Source organism: Bubalus kerabau, chromosome 18 (assembly GCF_029407905.1).
Source record: "Bubalus kerabau isolate K-KA32 ecotype Philippines breed swamp buffalo chromosome 18, PCC_UOA_SB_1v2, whole genome shotgun sequence".
In the NCBI taxonomy this organism is placed as follows: Eukaryota; Metazoa; Chordata; class Mammalia; order Artiodactyla; family Bovidae; genus Bubalus; species Bubalus kerabau.
In genome coordinates this window covers 37880621-37897084 of record NC_073641.1, presented here as the reverse complement: position 1 = coordinate 37897084, position 16464 = coordinate 37880621, and the positions used below count along the sequence as shown (strand labels likewise).

General features: G+C 41.2%; 1 protein-coding gene across 2 annotated transcripts in view; it reads left to right on the top strand.

Annotated features, from left to right (window-relative positions):
• Positions 1-16464, top strand: part of EGFLAM (EGF like, fibronectin type III and laminin G domains) — a 195819-nt gene that overhangs the window by 82323 nt on the left and 97032 nt on the right. For both annotated transcript variants that reach the window (XM_055554439.1, XM_055554438.1), the window contains exon 6: positions 969-1104. In XM_055554439.1, coding sequence (XP_055410414.1) covers positions 969-1104 — 136 coding nt within the window. The remainder of the gene's footprint in view (positions 1-968; positions 1105-16464) is intronic.

Genomic DNA, 16464 nt, shown 5'->3' with positions numbered 1-16464 from the left:
CATATCTTTGGCCTGGCTTTTGAAATCTGCATAGGATTTTGCTAGGAAGAGGAGGCAGGAAAAATATTTCTGGCCGAAGCAACAGTGTAAAGCTGGCAGATGTGAAAGTCTGGATATGAAAATAGTAACGGCAGTGACCTTGGGGTGATAGAATCATCCTACATCTTCACACATGAGAGCTTTTCCAGATGTCCCACCATTGGTATGTATTCTGATGATGGGGGTGGGGAGAAGGGAGGAGGTCCACACACAGAAGAGTGGAAAGTAAGTGCCATTACATTAAGCATTTCATTTTCCTCATAAGTAAATATCAAGGGGCTTCCCTGATAGCTCAGTTAGTAAAGAATCCGCCTGCAGTGCAGGAGACCCCAGTTCAATTCCTGGGTTGAGAAGATCTGCTGGAGTAGGGGTAGGCTACCCACTCCAGTATTCTTGGGCTTCCCTTGTGGCCCAGCTGATAAAGAAACTGCCTGCAATTCAGGAGACCTGGCTTCGATCCCTGGGTTGGGAAGATCCCCTGGAGAAGGGAAAGGCTACGTCCCTCCAGTATTCTGGCCTGGAGAATTCCATGGACTGTATAGTTCATGGGGTCGCAAAGAGTTGGACATGACTGAGTGGCTTTCACTTTCAAGTAAATATCAATTCCAACACGCACACAGAGGTCTTAAAGGGTACACAGTACTGTGTGTCCTGGGGTCAATAGTCTGCACATAATTTAATTTAGTCGGATTTCCAGCCAGGGGGGCTTGGGGAGGAAGGGAAGATCAGCACTTATTGATAAACCTTATACAAATCCAGTGGAGAATCCAGTTATGATTTTTGGGTGTATGCTTATTTTGGTTTGGACTTTGAGAGGCTGTTCTGAACAGAGATGTTTAGGTTGTAGAAAGCACGTGTTTTTTGGATACATGAAACCTCTCCAACGGCAAAGACTGCAGCCAACTCCAGTTGTTTGCTGTCCTGCCTAGACTCCTGCCTGCCTCCAACAGCACCCCAGCAGCCGCACGTCACTGTGGTTTCTGATTCCGAGGTGGCCCTGTCTTGGAAACCTGGAGAGAGTGAAGGAAGCTCTCCTATTCAGTACTATTCTGTGGAATTCACCAGGTAAATATGTGTGTCATGTTCAGAAGCCAAATGTATTGACCTCAGGTATTCCAAACACTGTAGAAGTCTCCATTGCATGTGTGTTGAAGAAATGACAAAGGCTTGGAGGCTTGACTTGGGCCAACACCAGTCTCTAGCCTTCTTTGATGGTGGGTCATCTGGTAAACCTATCTATACTCACCTCTTCCCCATTTCCCTGCCTCAGTCAGACTGTCCTAGGCTCTGAAAACTCCCGAGGTACCACCGCCAACAAGTTTTTCAAGCTCACCACTGCATTTCAAGCTCAAAACGTAACTCCCTGGCTCTGAAATATTATGACTGAAGTGTATGTTTGATGGTGACTTTCTCGAGGGAGAGGAAAAAAAAAAAACAAACCTTTAAAAGCAACTGCAGGGCATTGTTTGCTTTACATCCATATTGCTGTGGGGCAAGTTTCTGGGTTTGGTTTCAGCTTTTTTCTCTCATCTACTTCTCCAGCTCTCATATTCAGCTCATCAGAGGGCAGAAGAGTGATTAGAAGTTCTTCTAAGAACTTACAGGTGTAAAAACATGGATTCTCAATGCTGCTGTGCAATTTTAAGCAAAGACAAAAACCAGAACACCCCAACCAACCAATGAGCAAAAGTAATTCCCCGTCTAGGACTCTTCCTTTGAGCTCTAGTTGCAGCTGAATTTTGAATGGAGCACCTAGCTAAGGAAAACAAAGTTTGTGGAGTTGGTGTTCTCTACATTAAAAGTGACAGGGTTCGTCTGAGGCCAGTTGCTTCATGGATTCATAAAGAGACTTATTTAGCACCTCATTCCCGAGGCTCTCTGAAGCTGGGACAAAGGATTCTGCCAAGATTTTATTAGCTCTGCTTCCGTTTCTTGACTTCCTAGCCTATTTTTTTGGTAGTAGAAAACAGATATTTGTTTCTTCAGAGAAGTCCTGCACTGAGTCTCTTTAAGGCTTGAGTACAGAGCTCATTTCGGGAGGGACTTATTGAACTGTAAGTGGCAGGAGCTTGAAAGATGAGACCATAATGTACTGGTCCCTGTGACGGTCAAGTCCTGTGACAAATCTAAATTCGAGGAAGACGAACTCCGTGTCACATCAGCAGTCTGTCTCCCTCCGTCTCTGTGCAGTGTTTCCCCCTTTATTGGCTTTATTTTCAGGCTCTTCCAATAGTGTGGCAAGATGGCCACCAGGCACTGAAAGCTTGCTGTCTACTAGCCTGGCTCCGCACTGGAGAAGAGTGGGTCTTTCTCAGTGGACCCATGAGAGCCTTAGTGTTTATTCTAGTTGGCCAAGCTCCGGTCCCAATCATAGTGGCCAAGGAGAAAAGTATCCTAATTAGCCAGGTACTTAAATTCTGAGTTCTGGAACTAAGGACTGGTGGGTCACTCAGATCTAAAGTATATGAATTGAGGGTTCCTTAAGGTTGCATCCTTAAAGGAAAATTATGCAATTAATGGAAAAGGGAGGAACAGATGCTGGGAAAATCTAAAAATAAATAAAAGATGTTCTCAGCAAAGCTCCAGACCAATGCCCTTCATTGAAGATAATCTACAGTCCTGCTGTTGAACAGATTTGGTAGGCAAAGCCTGGAATGTGCCTGGAGTAGAAAGATTTTAAGCCTGGTTCAAATAGTAAAACTACGACAACAGAAGTTCTTACAACTTAGCTTTCTCATCTGTAAAACTTAGAGTGAAACTTATAATTTCTAATTCACTTGCCCAACACAAGCAAAGCAAAATGTAATACTTTCAAATTTTGAAAAATGTGCAATGTTTTTCATAGTAGCCCAGCAGATCATCTCTGTAACTTCCAGCAAAAATGATGGCTATCATTTACTGTTTATTTTGTGGTAAAACCTGTGTTTTTTAAAAATTTAAGTCTGACATATTGGTAAAAGGTGAAAATCACAGTTTCTTGACCTGTATGTGGGCTTCCCAGGTGGTTTAGTGGTAAAGAATGTTTGATCCCTTGGTCGGAAAGATCCCCTGGAGAAGGAAATGGCAACCCACTCCAGTATGCTTGCCTGGGAAATCCCATGGACAGAGGAGCCTTGTGGGCTACAGCCCATGGGGTTGCAATAGAGTTGGACATGACTTAGGGACTAAAGGACAACAACCTGTGCCAACAAATGAAAAGTAGAATATGAAGGATGGATTTAGAACCAGAGCTGGAAGGGAGTGCTTGCTGCCTCTTCTGCCACCAGCAGGGGGCACTGTGTAAGTCACTTCGCCTCCTTTAGCCACACACGATGGCTTCTACAGTTTGAAGTCTCCAAAAGGAGAATGTTTTAAGAGGACTTCGGTAAAAATAGACTTATTTGGAAGAGGGAATGAGAAAGTCAGGAGGGGGATGGAGGACATATGACTTGTGTTACAGAAGTCTCTTCTACAGGCAATGGGGTTTCTAAAGGGGTCTGACTCCATGGAGTTCTCTTTGGAGCACAGATTTACTCTTGAATTTGCTTATCAGAAAGACAGGAGCCATTTTTCCCTGGTAAAACAAAGTTCCCACCCTTCCAGGCTTGGCTGGCCTGTGGATTAAGGAGGTAGGTCTAGGGATCCAAGGAGCAGTGACGTGAGCACAGTGTATGCTTTTTTTCTATGCTGGCCTTGAGAGGCGAGTTAGGCTCACAGGAAACTCTGTATCGCAGCTGCTGCTGAATCAGAACAAAGGCAGGTGACACAGACCCCAGAAGCATTGACTACGATGTCCTTATATGGGTGATAAGTAAATATGGGTGATAAATAAATATGGATGATAGCTTCTTCCCACCTTATAGTGCATCATGAGGAGGACCAAGTAAATTCACATATGAGAAAGAACTTCGTAGATGTCAAAAAATCTAAACAAGTGTAAGGTATATATGGGTGTTATGTACCTACATTTAACAATTATAATTCTTCTCCAGCAAAAGATGCATCTAAACATTGAGAATGTTATTACCTCTAACATTTGAGGGACTCAGACCCCAAATTCTGTGTATAAATATTTTAAAGGTATATACCATTTTAACAAACTGTTAAATTTTTTTTTTTTTTATGTTTATCTTAACAAGTATGTCTTTACAATATCCTGGAAAGCTAGGTTCAAACTGAAGAGTTCCAAATGGAATATGATGGAATGAGGAAAGCTAGCTTCTGGTTCCAGCTCCTATACTAGGGATTCTGCTTCTGTTATCTCTTCCGAATACGTACTCTTAGTCAAGTTAGTTTATCTCAGAACCTCCATTTCCTCATCTGTAGTATTAAGCTAATGAGACCCTCATTGAAGAATTGTTGCTTATAGTCTTCAAAAAGTTTATTCATAGTAGACATTCTGTATCTGTTTCCTTTTCCCCATGCCACTATTTCCCCTTCACAAAGAAAGAAATTGGGACTCAGTTGCTTAAGTTGCTTTGCCAAGGTAAAATGACTGGTTAGGGACAAAATGAAAATTAAACTTCAGGTCTCCTGATTTCCAGCCCAGTGCTTTTTCCACAGAGCCCTACACCCTCTTTGCGTGTGTGATCCACCTTTGGAGAGGTAAGCGTGGACTCAGCCCGCCTGGAGCCCTGCTGGCTGAGGAAATGGGAAGCCTCATCTTAGGCTGCTGTTTGCTGTTATTGCAGAAAGAAAGCTCTCGCAGCTTGTTGTGCATTTAAAGTTTGGCTGCAAAATAAATCCCCACATTCATTTGTAAACATCTCAGACTCTATCCCATTTCAGTCGAGAGCCTGAGGATATGTGTTTAGAGAGAGCTTTCCTGGACTCTCAATCAGAAACTGCAGTTAGTGTGAGAGAGACTTTGGGGGTCTTCAGTTTTCTTTTTTCCCAGAGAGGTCTGTTTAATGCTTAACATTGAGGTTTTTTTGCCCAGATACCTCCTGTGTACAGAAACACCTGTGACAGGTCTCTAGTGAGCCAAAAAGTTTATTTTATACCCAAGAGGCAGGCTTTTGACAGCCCAAGGCTAAGAAATTGTAGAATCAGTGTATTGCCAGTGGTTATCCTCAGGTTTCACCTGAATGTGAAGTTCTTGCCTGAGTTCTATCACTGGAAGATGAGATTCCAGTCCTCTGTCTTGGTAGGCGCTTATACATCAGTTGTGGTTCTTATTCAACAAGGATAATGATATCAAAGGCATGTTACAAAATAGACTAAAAATTTTCCGAGGAAATATTTAATTGGCTAATAAAAGATTAACCTGAAAAACTATAGATAGGCCACTGACTGCTTTTCTGCTAGTTTTGTTCATATATGGACACTTCATGTATGTGTGATGCTCTGAAAGGGGGCTTCCCTGGTGGCTTGGACAGTAAAGAATCTACCTGCAATGCAGGAGACTCGGGTTCAATCCCTGGGTCTGGAAGATCCCCTGGAGAAAGGAATGGCAATCCAGTATTCTTGCCTGGAGAATTCCGTTTGGACATTTCATGTATTTGTGATGCTCTCTTAAGTTATGGGCTTTAGGACCAAGCAAAGTTTTGTTCCTCATCCAGCTTCTATCTCCTGTAAATTGGAGGATACCTACACATGAGCACCTTAAACAGACCCTCTCAGTATCAGAGATGAAGTTTGGTTTCTGACTCAGGCAGGATGAAGCTTTCAGATGAGAGTAATCTTCATAATCTCGCCCAAGGTTGCTCTGGGGGCTATTCATCAGCTTCCTTATTTACAGTAGATTTTAAATTTTTAATCAGTGTAGAAAATATTTGAAGAGGCAAATTCTAAGTAAGCCTGCAGGCTGTAACATATTTTGCAATGATTTTAAAACTTTTTCCTCCTGCTTTTCTAGAACAGAAAAACCATGCATTTGAGATAGGAAAGGTATTTTATTTCTAAAGCGATACTGAAAATTTCTTTGTGGGCAGCAATCTTAGTGTTCATTAAAATATGAACCAAGCATAAATATAGCTACCTATGTTTTGAAATATTTTGGCTATAAATATCTGAGAAACTTTCCTCATTCTGCCTAAGAATTTCCCTAGGGTAAGTGCTTTTCTCATAAGCAAAAAGCCTATACTATGGTGGCAATGAAAATCCAAAGGCCTGGAAAAATAGTCCTTTGAAGTTTCAATTGAGGTAACATGTTCCATAAATGCTATCTATCAAGTTGGTTAAAGGTAAAAATAGTTTTTATTTAACTTACCTATACAGTAAGTCCCCTACATATGAACCAGTTCTGTTCTGAGTGTGCGTTCGTAAATCCAATCTTTTTCATGTCCAACAAAGTTAGCTTAGGTACCCAACTAACACAGCTGGCTTTATATTACTGCACTATAAGAGGTTTATAACATTTTTCACAAAAATAATATATAAAAAACAAATAAAAAATAGAGAAAACATTTTTAATCTTACAGTACAGTACCTAGAAAAGTACAGTCATACCTGCTACATCACCACTGCTTTTGTGCTTGCTTCTGGACATCCTGAGCTTGAAATAAAGATTCTGTAGTACTGTATCCTGTACAGTACCGTGCAGTAAAGTACACAAAAACACAGCCACTTGTACCGGATATATGCATGTGACACCAGACGTGTGAACTAACTTACATGATTGGCCATGCGAACCCATGTTCACATTTTGAAAGTTTACAACTTGTAGGTTTGTATGCAGGGGACTCATTATGTAGCTTTTTCTGTAGGTGTAACCTGATTGGTTAAAATTGCTTCAGAGCTTTGCACTGTCCACTGTTAGAAAGGGCAGATTAAAACTCTTTTCAGTAATTTTCAGTAAAAAGGCCACTAAGGCTAATTTTGAGTGCATGTGAAAGTTCAAAACATTTCTCTGTGTTTTAGGGACACAGGTCAAGAAATGATCTCTAAATCTCAACCCAAGACAGGAATACTAATAAATATGAAAGAGAAGTGCTGCCTCTCTTTTCTCTTTCATACCTTTCTGCCTAAATAATTCCCTGGTCCCTTGCAGATGCCTTCCCTAATAAGACTTGCAAAATTCATCTTCACGCAGAGCTGCTTTTAAACTAATTGTAATGTCTACATATTGGTTTTACTTGAGAATCTCAAGGTCATGCACACCTGGGTGGGTTTTGAAAATTATTTTACAAATTGATATTTTTGTCAAAAGTCATCATCTGTCGTTCCATCCCATCATCAATTTCCTCAGGCTATAAGTAGCAAGTGAATTTAATTAGTTTCTTCTTAGGCCCTGCAAAGACTGTTCCTGAAATGAAGATCAAGTTTGGGATTCAGAGTAGAAGTTGAACGGTTGATGGATTTTCCTTGAATAGTTTTAAGGGATGACATGGTGTGACTCATGGTCAAGGTCACCGACTTTGAAGGTTAAGGAAGTGTTCCATTCAGAACTGAGTCTTACAGTCCAGTATTTGGTATTATCTCTCGGGTTCAAGTTTGTCCACATGTGGAATCAGAAGACACAGTTCTGAGCTGGCCTCTGATCTTGGGGACAAGTGGCTTGATTCCAGTTTTAAGCTTTCTTACATGTGAAATAATGCTGAACAGTTTGACTTCTAACATCTGATGACTCTGATTTTCTGTCCTTGTGATCCTGCCTCCTTGTCCAACGCTCGTCTCCACCATTTTTAAACCATAAGATTTTAGTTAGATTACTTAACTTCTCCGTGCCTCAGATAGAATGGAGATAATTTCCTTACCTCACAGAGTTGTTATGAGATTAAATGAGTTAATGCATACATAATGCACAGAACAGCACTTGTTATACAGTAAGTGCTCAATCAGTGCAAACGATTCTTAGTAAGGCTTTTATGGTAGGTCTTTTCTGTTTTCCTTTATAGCCGTGTTCTTTCTTGTCTAGAGGTCTTTATGCTTGCTATCCTCTGCTAGGATGGTTCTTCCGCTTCTTTACCTAACTCTTGTTCATCCTTCAGTTCCTCTGCTTAAGTACCACTTCCTCTATGAAGCCTTGCCTGAATCCCTGCCCCCACCTCAGACTAGGTTAGGTGTACCTGCAACATTTACTAGCAACACTTAGCACACTTGTTAATTACTTGGTCAGTCTCTGTCTTCCTTGCCAGGACATGCAGGTAACATCTTGACTTGCTCCGCTCTGGAATAAGATGCCTAGCATGGAGGAAATGTAGCACATTTCACACAGGTGCTGGGGAACCTTTGGACATAGGCAGTCATGGGACTGAATCCAGAGACTGTCAACAACTAGCTGCCACCTTAGCAAGATCCTTAACCCTCTGAACCTTACTTGCCTTGGCTGTAAAGTAGGGATGACAATTGTGGATACTTCAGGAGGGTTGTAAAGATAAATAGATGTCTACTTCCCAGGTGGTGCAGTGGTAAACGTATCTGCCTGCCAATGAAGGAGATGCAAGTTCGATCCCTGGGTAGGGAAGATCCCTTGGAGAAGGAAATGGCAACCCACTCCAGTATTCTTGCCTGGAGAATTCCATGGACAGAGCAGCCTGGTGGGCTACAGTCCACGGGGTCACAAGGAGTCAGACAAGACTGAGTGACTGAGCACGCACAATATTTAGAAGAGTGGCTTGTGGAAGAATGTTTTTAAATGTCAGCTCTTTTCTTTGCCCTGAGCCACATGGAAACATATGGCCACGGTAGTCACAGGAGATTCACTGAATCCTTTAGCAATAATTTCCAAGGCCACAACAGTAACCAACATATATAGAAAAAAAAAAATAGACAAAACCCAAACTGGATCTGCATGCATGTCTCCTCTCCTTCCCCCCAATCCAAAGCTGTTCATTGCTTTTGTTTTCTCATCATAAAAGGGATAGCGGTATGTGGTAACACTTCAGATATTACCTAATGTATAAGACTAACTTGAAGGCTCCCATTGTGATCTTATTTCATATTGAATGATAACTTGTATTTTGGAGACTTTATAACAGGCAAGTGAATTGCCAGTTGCCAACTTGTTTCATAGTGTTTTACTAGAGTTTATAGCAATAACTGGGCAAATGTCTGTAACATTTAACAGTGATGTAGCTCTGTGTTGGTTTTCCTGCCCCCAAAAGTATAAACCTGATATATTTAAAGAATTGTCCTTACACAATTAATTAATTTTGGAGAGAATAGGAAACAACAACAACAAAAAACTCCCTTTCTTGTCACGAAAGTATTAAGAAAGTTGTGCTAATTATGAACCTTTCTTGCCGTCAACAGTAGAAGTAGAAATAAGCAAGAATAGGCTTGTTTGGCTGTCACCTAACATTTCATGTTAACAAGTGGTGGTTTGTGAAAAACTCCTTTTTTACCTTTAGTTTCCAAATTGAAAATCTCAGAACCACCTTCCAGAGTGGTGCCTCGTCCTAGAAATTCTGATAGCCATCAAGTTTCTCCACTCAGGCTCAAAAGGAAGGGCGATTCTGAATGTTTTTGCAGAAGTTTCACCTACAGTTCTACAAATTGATCGCTTAAAGCTTCAGTGCCTCCTACCGTGAGCTTTCCTGATGTAATCCCAGGTCAGATTGATGGGAGGTGACACAAATCGAATTCTTGCATACCAGCATTGGGAGTCATTTGTAAACTGTAAATGAAAGTGAGCTCTCTAGTTGCCCCTCCAGGGACAGATTGCCAGCTGAGTTTAGCATTACTCCATTCTATCCATCTGTTTGTCGTTTGGTTGGGTTGAACCAATTCATAAATGAAGAAAGCGGAAGGTCAAATAATACATCTTTTTTTTTTTTTTCCCTTGACTGTGATTACTTAGGAGTTTTGGACTTCCTCTGCAGTTCATTTTAATGTAGAGCAAATCCTACCTAAAACCAAGTCTGTAAAATTGAGAGACTTAGAGACCTTCCTGAGCGCGAGGTTTTCTTTCACTCCTTTGTGTTCATTCTGGATAATCTATGGGATCTTAAAGCAGGGCGCTTAACCTGCAGTCTGTGTACCCCCAGAGGGTTCATGGATAGAAGGCCAGGGGTCCCTGAACTTTGATTGGACAAAAATTCATCCTTAGCTTTACCAGCTGAAATTCAATTTATTCAAATACAAATGTAGTCAACTGCAGTGGCATTAGCAATTCCTATGCCTTTGTCATCTTTAGGGATATTTTCTTATCCCGTTACAATTCTTGCATATATCTCAAAGTTCCATTTATGCATATTACTACGATGAAATTATTATAGTTAATGAATCCATATCTAGGTATTATTTGCTGCATTGATGAAGAAGTATAATGATACGTATATTGACTTATCATAATTTTATTCTTGTTTTGGTCATTGTTTCTAGTATATTTAATCTGGTATAGGTTTCCTTGGTAATCCTATGCATTTTATACATTTAAAGTTATTATTCTAAAAAGGGATACTAGGCTTCTACAGATAGTTAAAGTAGCACAAACAAAGTTAAAGACTGTTGTCTTAGACCAAGGGTTGACAAACTCTACAGGGCCAGGTAGTAAATATTTTGTGCTTTGGCAGCTGTATGGTCTTTGTCTCAGCTATTGAACTCTTCCTTTGTAGCAGGAATACAGCCATAGATAACACCTAGACAAATGGGTGTGGTTGTGTTTCAATAAAACTTTATAAGAACTGACAGCCAGCTGAAGTTTGCCACCCTCTGGTTTAGGGCATCATGTTATTCCCAATGTCCAAGCCTGAAGATATTTCAGTTCAGTTCAGTTCATCCTTATGTGCACACATTCATCCAAACATGTACATATTGAGTATCCTCCGTGTGCAAAGCATGTGCAAGAGATTTTGGGGTGAATCGGCTACTACCTTTGCTGGAGCAGTCCAGTGGGGAAGGCAGAGGAGCAGAGTCCAGAGTGGTGAGTGTTGTGGGCAGGGGTGGAGGTCCAAGGGCCTAGGGGAACACAACTTTGACATTTAACCCAGATTCCTGAAGGAATCTGGGAAGGCTTCTTAAAGGAGCCAAGAAGGATACATCAGTGATAATCAGGCACAGGGGAGAGAGAAAGCAGTGTGCCACAGCTCAGGCTAGAAGAAACTACTCTAGCAGTGTCTTGGAGGCAAAAGGAAAATGTTCTTGGACTTGCTTAGAAGCCTGGAGCTCTGTGTGGTGAGAGAGAAGCCTGGGTAGGTAAGTGAGGTTTGGAGCAGGAAAGGCTTTATAAAGGATCTCATGTTCGTCCTGAAGGGAATAGGGAGCTATGGGAAATGTCAAGTGGGAAAGGGACTGATAGAATTTGCATTTTGAAAGATCATGCAGACATTCCAGGGATCACAGAAATGAATAAGACAATAAGCATGTTAATGAGCTCACAGCCTACTAGGGAAGACAGAAATATAAAATTACATTAGAAGGTAATATATTCAGTATAATGGTAGAATCAGATTTAAGAGGTGAGAGAGTCCAGAGAAGAATCATTTCAATTCTCTTTTGGAAATGATGCTTGGAAGGAATAACATGAAAGAAAATATTGAAGGAAGGAGCTTCCAAATAATCCAGGGTCCTTCAGTAAACATTAAATCATGGAATGCTAGGTCCCATATTGAGGGAAGGAGGACACATGTATCTTGGATTGTACTGTAATTAGGCTTTTGGTCCACTCTATCTCAGGCCCCGAAGAGTGGCCTCTGCCATCAAGGCCACTCTGGATGTTCTATGAATCCCCTAGAGGGCTGTTTTCTGCTCCAACAAATTCCACTCTCAAAAGAATTTTCTTAGCATTTAACCTAAGCATTTCTTAGCATTTAACCATCCCTAGTCCTATTTCCTAGTTAATGTCTGTAGCATGCTTGAATGTCACTCCTCATCTCAGCTCAAACTTTCTGGAGAAGGGGTTCTCAACCCATGGACTCATTAGAAGGCAGAGAAATCAGTTGAAAGTGTCCTGACCAACAGTTTTTCGAAAGTAAAGTGGAACAGAAAAGAAAATATCAGAGGGCATCGCACATAAAAAAGTAAGAATTATTTTGTGAAACGTGTTTCAGTTGTGTTGTTTCACAGTGTTCAGTGTGTCTCACTGTGGATCATTCAAAAATGTTGAAAAGCAGTGCCGTAAAGAGTGCTGTATCTAGAGCATGCATGCTGTACCGCGCTAAGTTTCTGCGGTCGTGTCAGACTCTGTGTGACCGCATTGACTGTAACCTGCCAGGCTCCTCTGTCCATTGGATTCTCCAGGCAAATACTGGAGGGATTGTTGTGCCCTCCTCCAGGGATCACCCCTACCCATGGATTGAACCCAGGTCTCTTACATCTTCTGCGTTGAAAGGCAAGTTCTTTACCACTAGCTCCACCTGGGAAGCCCTTAGTGGGATCTTACCAGCATTAAAAAAAGAGAGAAAGGAAAAGAAGAGAAAATAGTAAAGTGAATAACAGTAAGGATAAGTAATTTTTCTTAAAATTTTCCTTTCAGCTTTGTACTCACATATAAGTCATATAGTATACGTATATGAATAGGTATATTGGTTTGCTTTGCAAAAATGTATTTCTTACTGTGAGTTGAGGTCAGAAATGTTGAATGAAGTCCAACGTCTGACTGTGTTCAGAAAGTAGCTGGTTACATTTCTGCTGATGGGCACCCAACCTCTGCTTCAGGACACCCACCAGTGCAGAGCTCAGCCCTCTATGCGGTTGACTTCGTTGTCAACCATTCTTAATTGCCGTCTAGGGGGTCTTCTTTATAAGGCACTGCCATTGGTCTCCTTGTAAGGAATTATTGGGTCTCCTATTCTGATATGAAAAACACTGAAGGCATTTTCACCATCTCCATTTGACCATCTTATCTCTCATCTGAAGACACGAGCCTATGTTCACTGTATTCTCTCTAACTCAAGCCAGACAATAACCAGTCCTTTGCATTCTGCCTCAGTGGAGATGGGTCTAGGGCACTTCTGCCAAGTAATCAACCTAGAAAGCCATTATTTCCCAGGATATGAACGCTGGACCTTTTCAACAGCAGGTTGTCCAGAGAATTCATGTTGAGTGTGTGATCAGTATCCCCTGCTTCCCCATAGATCTTTGTCACACTGGGTTTTCTCCACCATATATCTGTGCCATTTGCTTTCTAGAAAGAAAAACCCGAATGTAAGATTTTACATTTATCATTTGAGGTGGCTTTGCACTTTTGTTTCTGCACACGAGATCGTCTTGAATTTTTGTTTTGTCGTGAATGTCTTATGAGGCCATGTTCCAAGCAACTATTTACATTTCCTAAAGCTCTTCTTTTTCAGATAGTTGGTTAGTGTATAGAAACAGAACTGATTTTTGTATTTTTTTGTATCTTGCAACTTTACTGAATTTGTTCATTGTTCTGGGTGAAATGTTTAAGGTTTCCTTTGTATGATACCATGTCATCTATAAACAGAGACAGTTTAGCTTCTTCCTTTCCAATCTGGATGGCTTTTATTTCTTTTTCTTGTGTAACTGCCCTGGTTAGAACTTCTAGTACTAGTTTCATAGAAATGGTCAGGGTGGGCACCTTTGTTCAGCCTGTTACTGATCTTAGACGAAAATTGTTTAGCTTTTGACGGCTGAGTATGACGTTAGCTGTGGGTTTGTCACGAATGGCCTTTATTGTTGTTGTTTTAGTCACTGAGTCGTGTCTGACTCTTTGTGACCCAATGGACTGTAGCCCACCAGGCTCCTCTGTCCATGGGATTTCCCAGGGAAGAATACTGGAGTAGGTTGCCATTCCTTTCAGGGGATCTTCCCCACCCAGGGATTGAGCCAATATCTCCTGCATTGGCAGACGGATTCTTTACCACTGAGCCACTAGGGAAACTCTTGGCCCTTATGTTGAGGTAAATTCCTTCTGTACATAACTTGTTGAGAGTTTTTACCATGAAGTATGTAGAATTTTGTCAAATGCTTTCTCTGCATTTATTGAGACGGTCATCTGTTTTTCTCCTTCGTTCTGTTAACGTGGTGTATTAGTTCAGTTCAGTTGCTCAGTCGTGTCCGACTCTTTGTGACCCCATGAACTGCAGCACGCCAGGCCTCCCTGTCCATCACCAACTGACAGAGTTTACCCAAACTCATGTCCATTGAGTCGGTTGTCTCATTCTCTGTTGTCCCCGTCTCCTCCTGCTCCCAACATCAGGGTCTTTTCAAATGAGTCAGCTCTTTGCATTAGGTGGCCAAAATATTGGAGTTTCAGCTTTAACATCAGTCCTTCCAATGAACACCCAGGACTGATGTCCTTTAGGATGGACTGGTTGGATCTCCTTGCAGTCCAAGGGACTCTCAAGAGTCTTCTCCAACACCACAGTTCAAAAACATCAGTTCTTCTGCACTCAGCTTTCTTTATAGTCCAACTCTCACATCCATACATGACTACTGGAAAAATTATAGCCTTGACTGGACAGACCTTTTGTTGACAAAGTAATGTCTCCGCTTTTTAATATGTGGTGTATCAGACTTCCTGATTTGCTTACAATGAACCATTCTTTCATCCCAGGGATAAATTCCCCTCGATCATGTAAGATCCTTTTAATGTGCTATCAAATTTGGTTTGCTGCTATTTTTTTTTTCTATTTCTGTGAAAATGGCATTGGAATTTTAATAGGGATTGCGTTGAATGTGTCCCACTCCAGTATTCTTGCCTGGAGAATCCTGTGGACAGAGGAGGCTGGTGGGCTGCTGTCCATAGGGTCACACAGAGTCAGACACGACTGAAGCAACTTAGCTTGCATGCATGCATTGGAGAAGGAAATGGCAATACACTCCAGTATTCTTGCCTGGAGAATCCCAGGGACAGAGGAGCCTGGTGGGGTGCCGTCTATGGGGTCACGCAGAGTCGGACACGACTGAAGCGACTTAGCAGCAGCAGCAGCAGCAGCAGCAGCAGCATTGAATGTGTAGATTACTTTTGATAATATAGACATTTTAACCATACTTATAAGGTATCATCTACAATTTCTACTTACATTATTTTCAAGTTAAAATTTTAGAGTCACTTCTAAAGTTACCTGATTGCAAATTCTTCTGGAATTTTATAATCTTTTCACTGTTTTATAGTTGTGTTGCTTTCACTGAGTTCAAAGGCAGTTGTATTTTAATGGCTCAGCTTTACCAAGTCTTTCAAAAGCATTAACATAACTATCACCTATATTTTTTACTCATATTCACTAGTTTATATAATATTGCATTAAACGACATAATTACAATAACAAACACAAAAGTCATAAATAAATTTGGGAATAAACCCAATGGGTAGCTAGATTAATGGGAGCAAGTGAGGATCACTGGGTAACCTGACAGATTGGTAGACTGATAAGGAAAGCTTTGACTATGTGTGATATGCAGAGAGGTGCCATATGTTCACTTACCTAGTTATTTACGGCTAATGTTTTTATATATTATACCCATCTTTCATATAGATTAATTGATCACTCATATTAGGGACCCATATTATTTATTGTCCTTGAATATCCCACAGTGTATTTTCATGTAGCTGGTGCTAATTTTATCCACACCATACATAGAACTATTACTGCACCCAGAGATGTTCTATTCCTTTTCAGTTACCAGAACCCAAATATATTTGAAATCTAGCTTAAATTCTTCCTAGTCTTGTATTGTTTCCCCAGGATGTCAGTTCACATTGACCCATTCAAAAATACGGCTCTCAAAATAGGTGCCTTTGCACTGGCTTCCTGCTGGTCCTTAAATGTATTATCTGCCAATTAGATTATAAACTCTGAAAATGGAACTGTGTTTATAGTTCCTTAGAGCCTCCCAGAATATAGCTTCCTTGATGGATGCGTGGCTGATAATCATTAATCACTTGCCAAGTGAGTAGCCCAAGGCAGCCACCCACTGGGTTTGATGATCCCAAGAAAAATGATTGCCCACTAAGGGTGAACTTGGCAATAGTCAAGGTGGTCAAAATGCCAAAGAAAGGAAATAAAACAGAAATATATACCACCCTGTGGTTTTATGACCTTGGATAAATTATTTTCCATCAGTATCCACACGGGTAGAATGAGAGACTGGACTAGACAGTGACTTCTAAAATTTGGGGGATCATGATTATACTTGAGAACCTGATAAGAGACTGAGGACCCTTTACTTAGGAAAATGAAACGATGTTCACACATAGAATCTTGCATGTAATTTTGAGAACCCTTAGGCACTGGGACCAAGCAGTCTCTAAGATTCCTGATAACCAGCCTGATGCTACCATTGCCAATGGCGATGCTTCTTCCTACCCAAACAGTGAGTGAGTCTTGATTACTTGAATCAGCTAACTGGGTTTTGAATAGTCGCTGCTGACAGACTTGTATCTGTTCCCTCTGACTTCCGCTGCCCAACCAGCTCCCAAAGTTGTCCTACTGGCCTCCTGAGATAGAGGATGCACAATCCAACCCTTCCCACTCTTTGGGAAAGTGTTTAAGTGCCTGCTTTGCTCGTGGCTAGCCATCTTTACCTGGGATGGCAGCACTTGTCTTAGTCTGCATCTTCCCCTCTAGCCTTTTCCTGATTGGGGAAATCGGCAGGCTG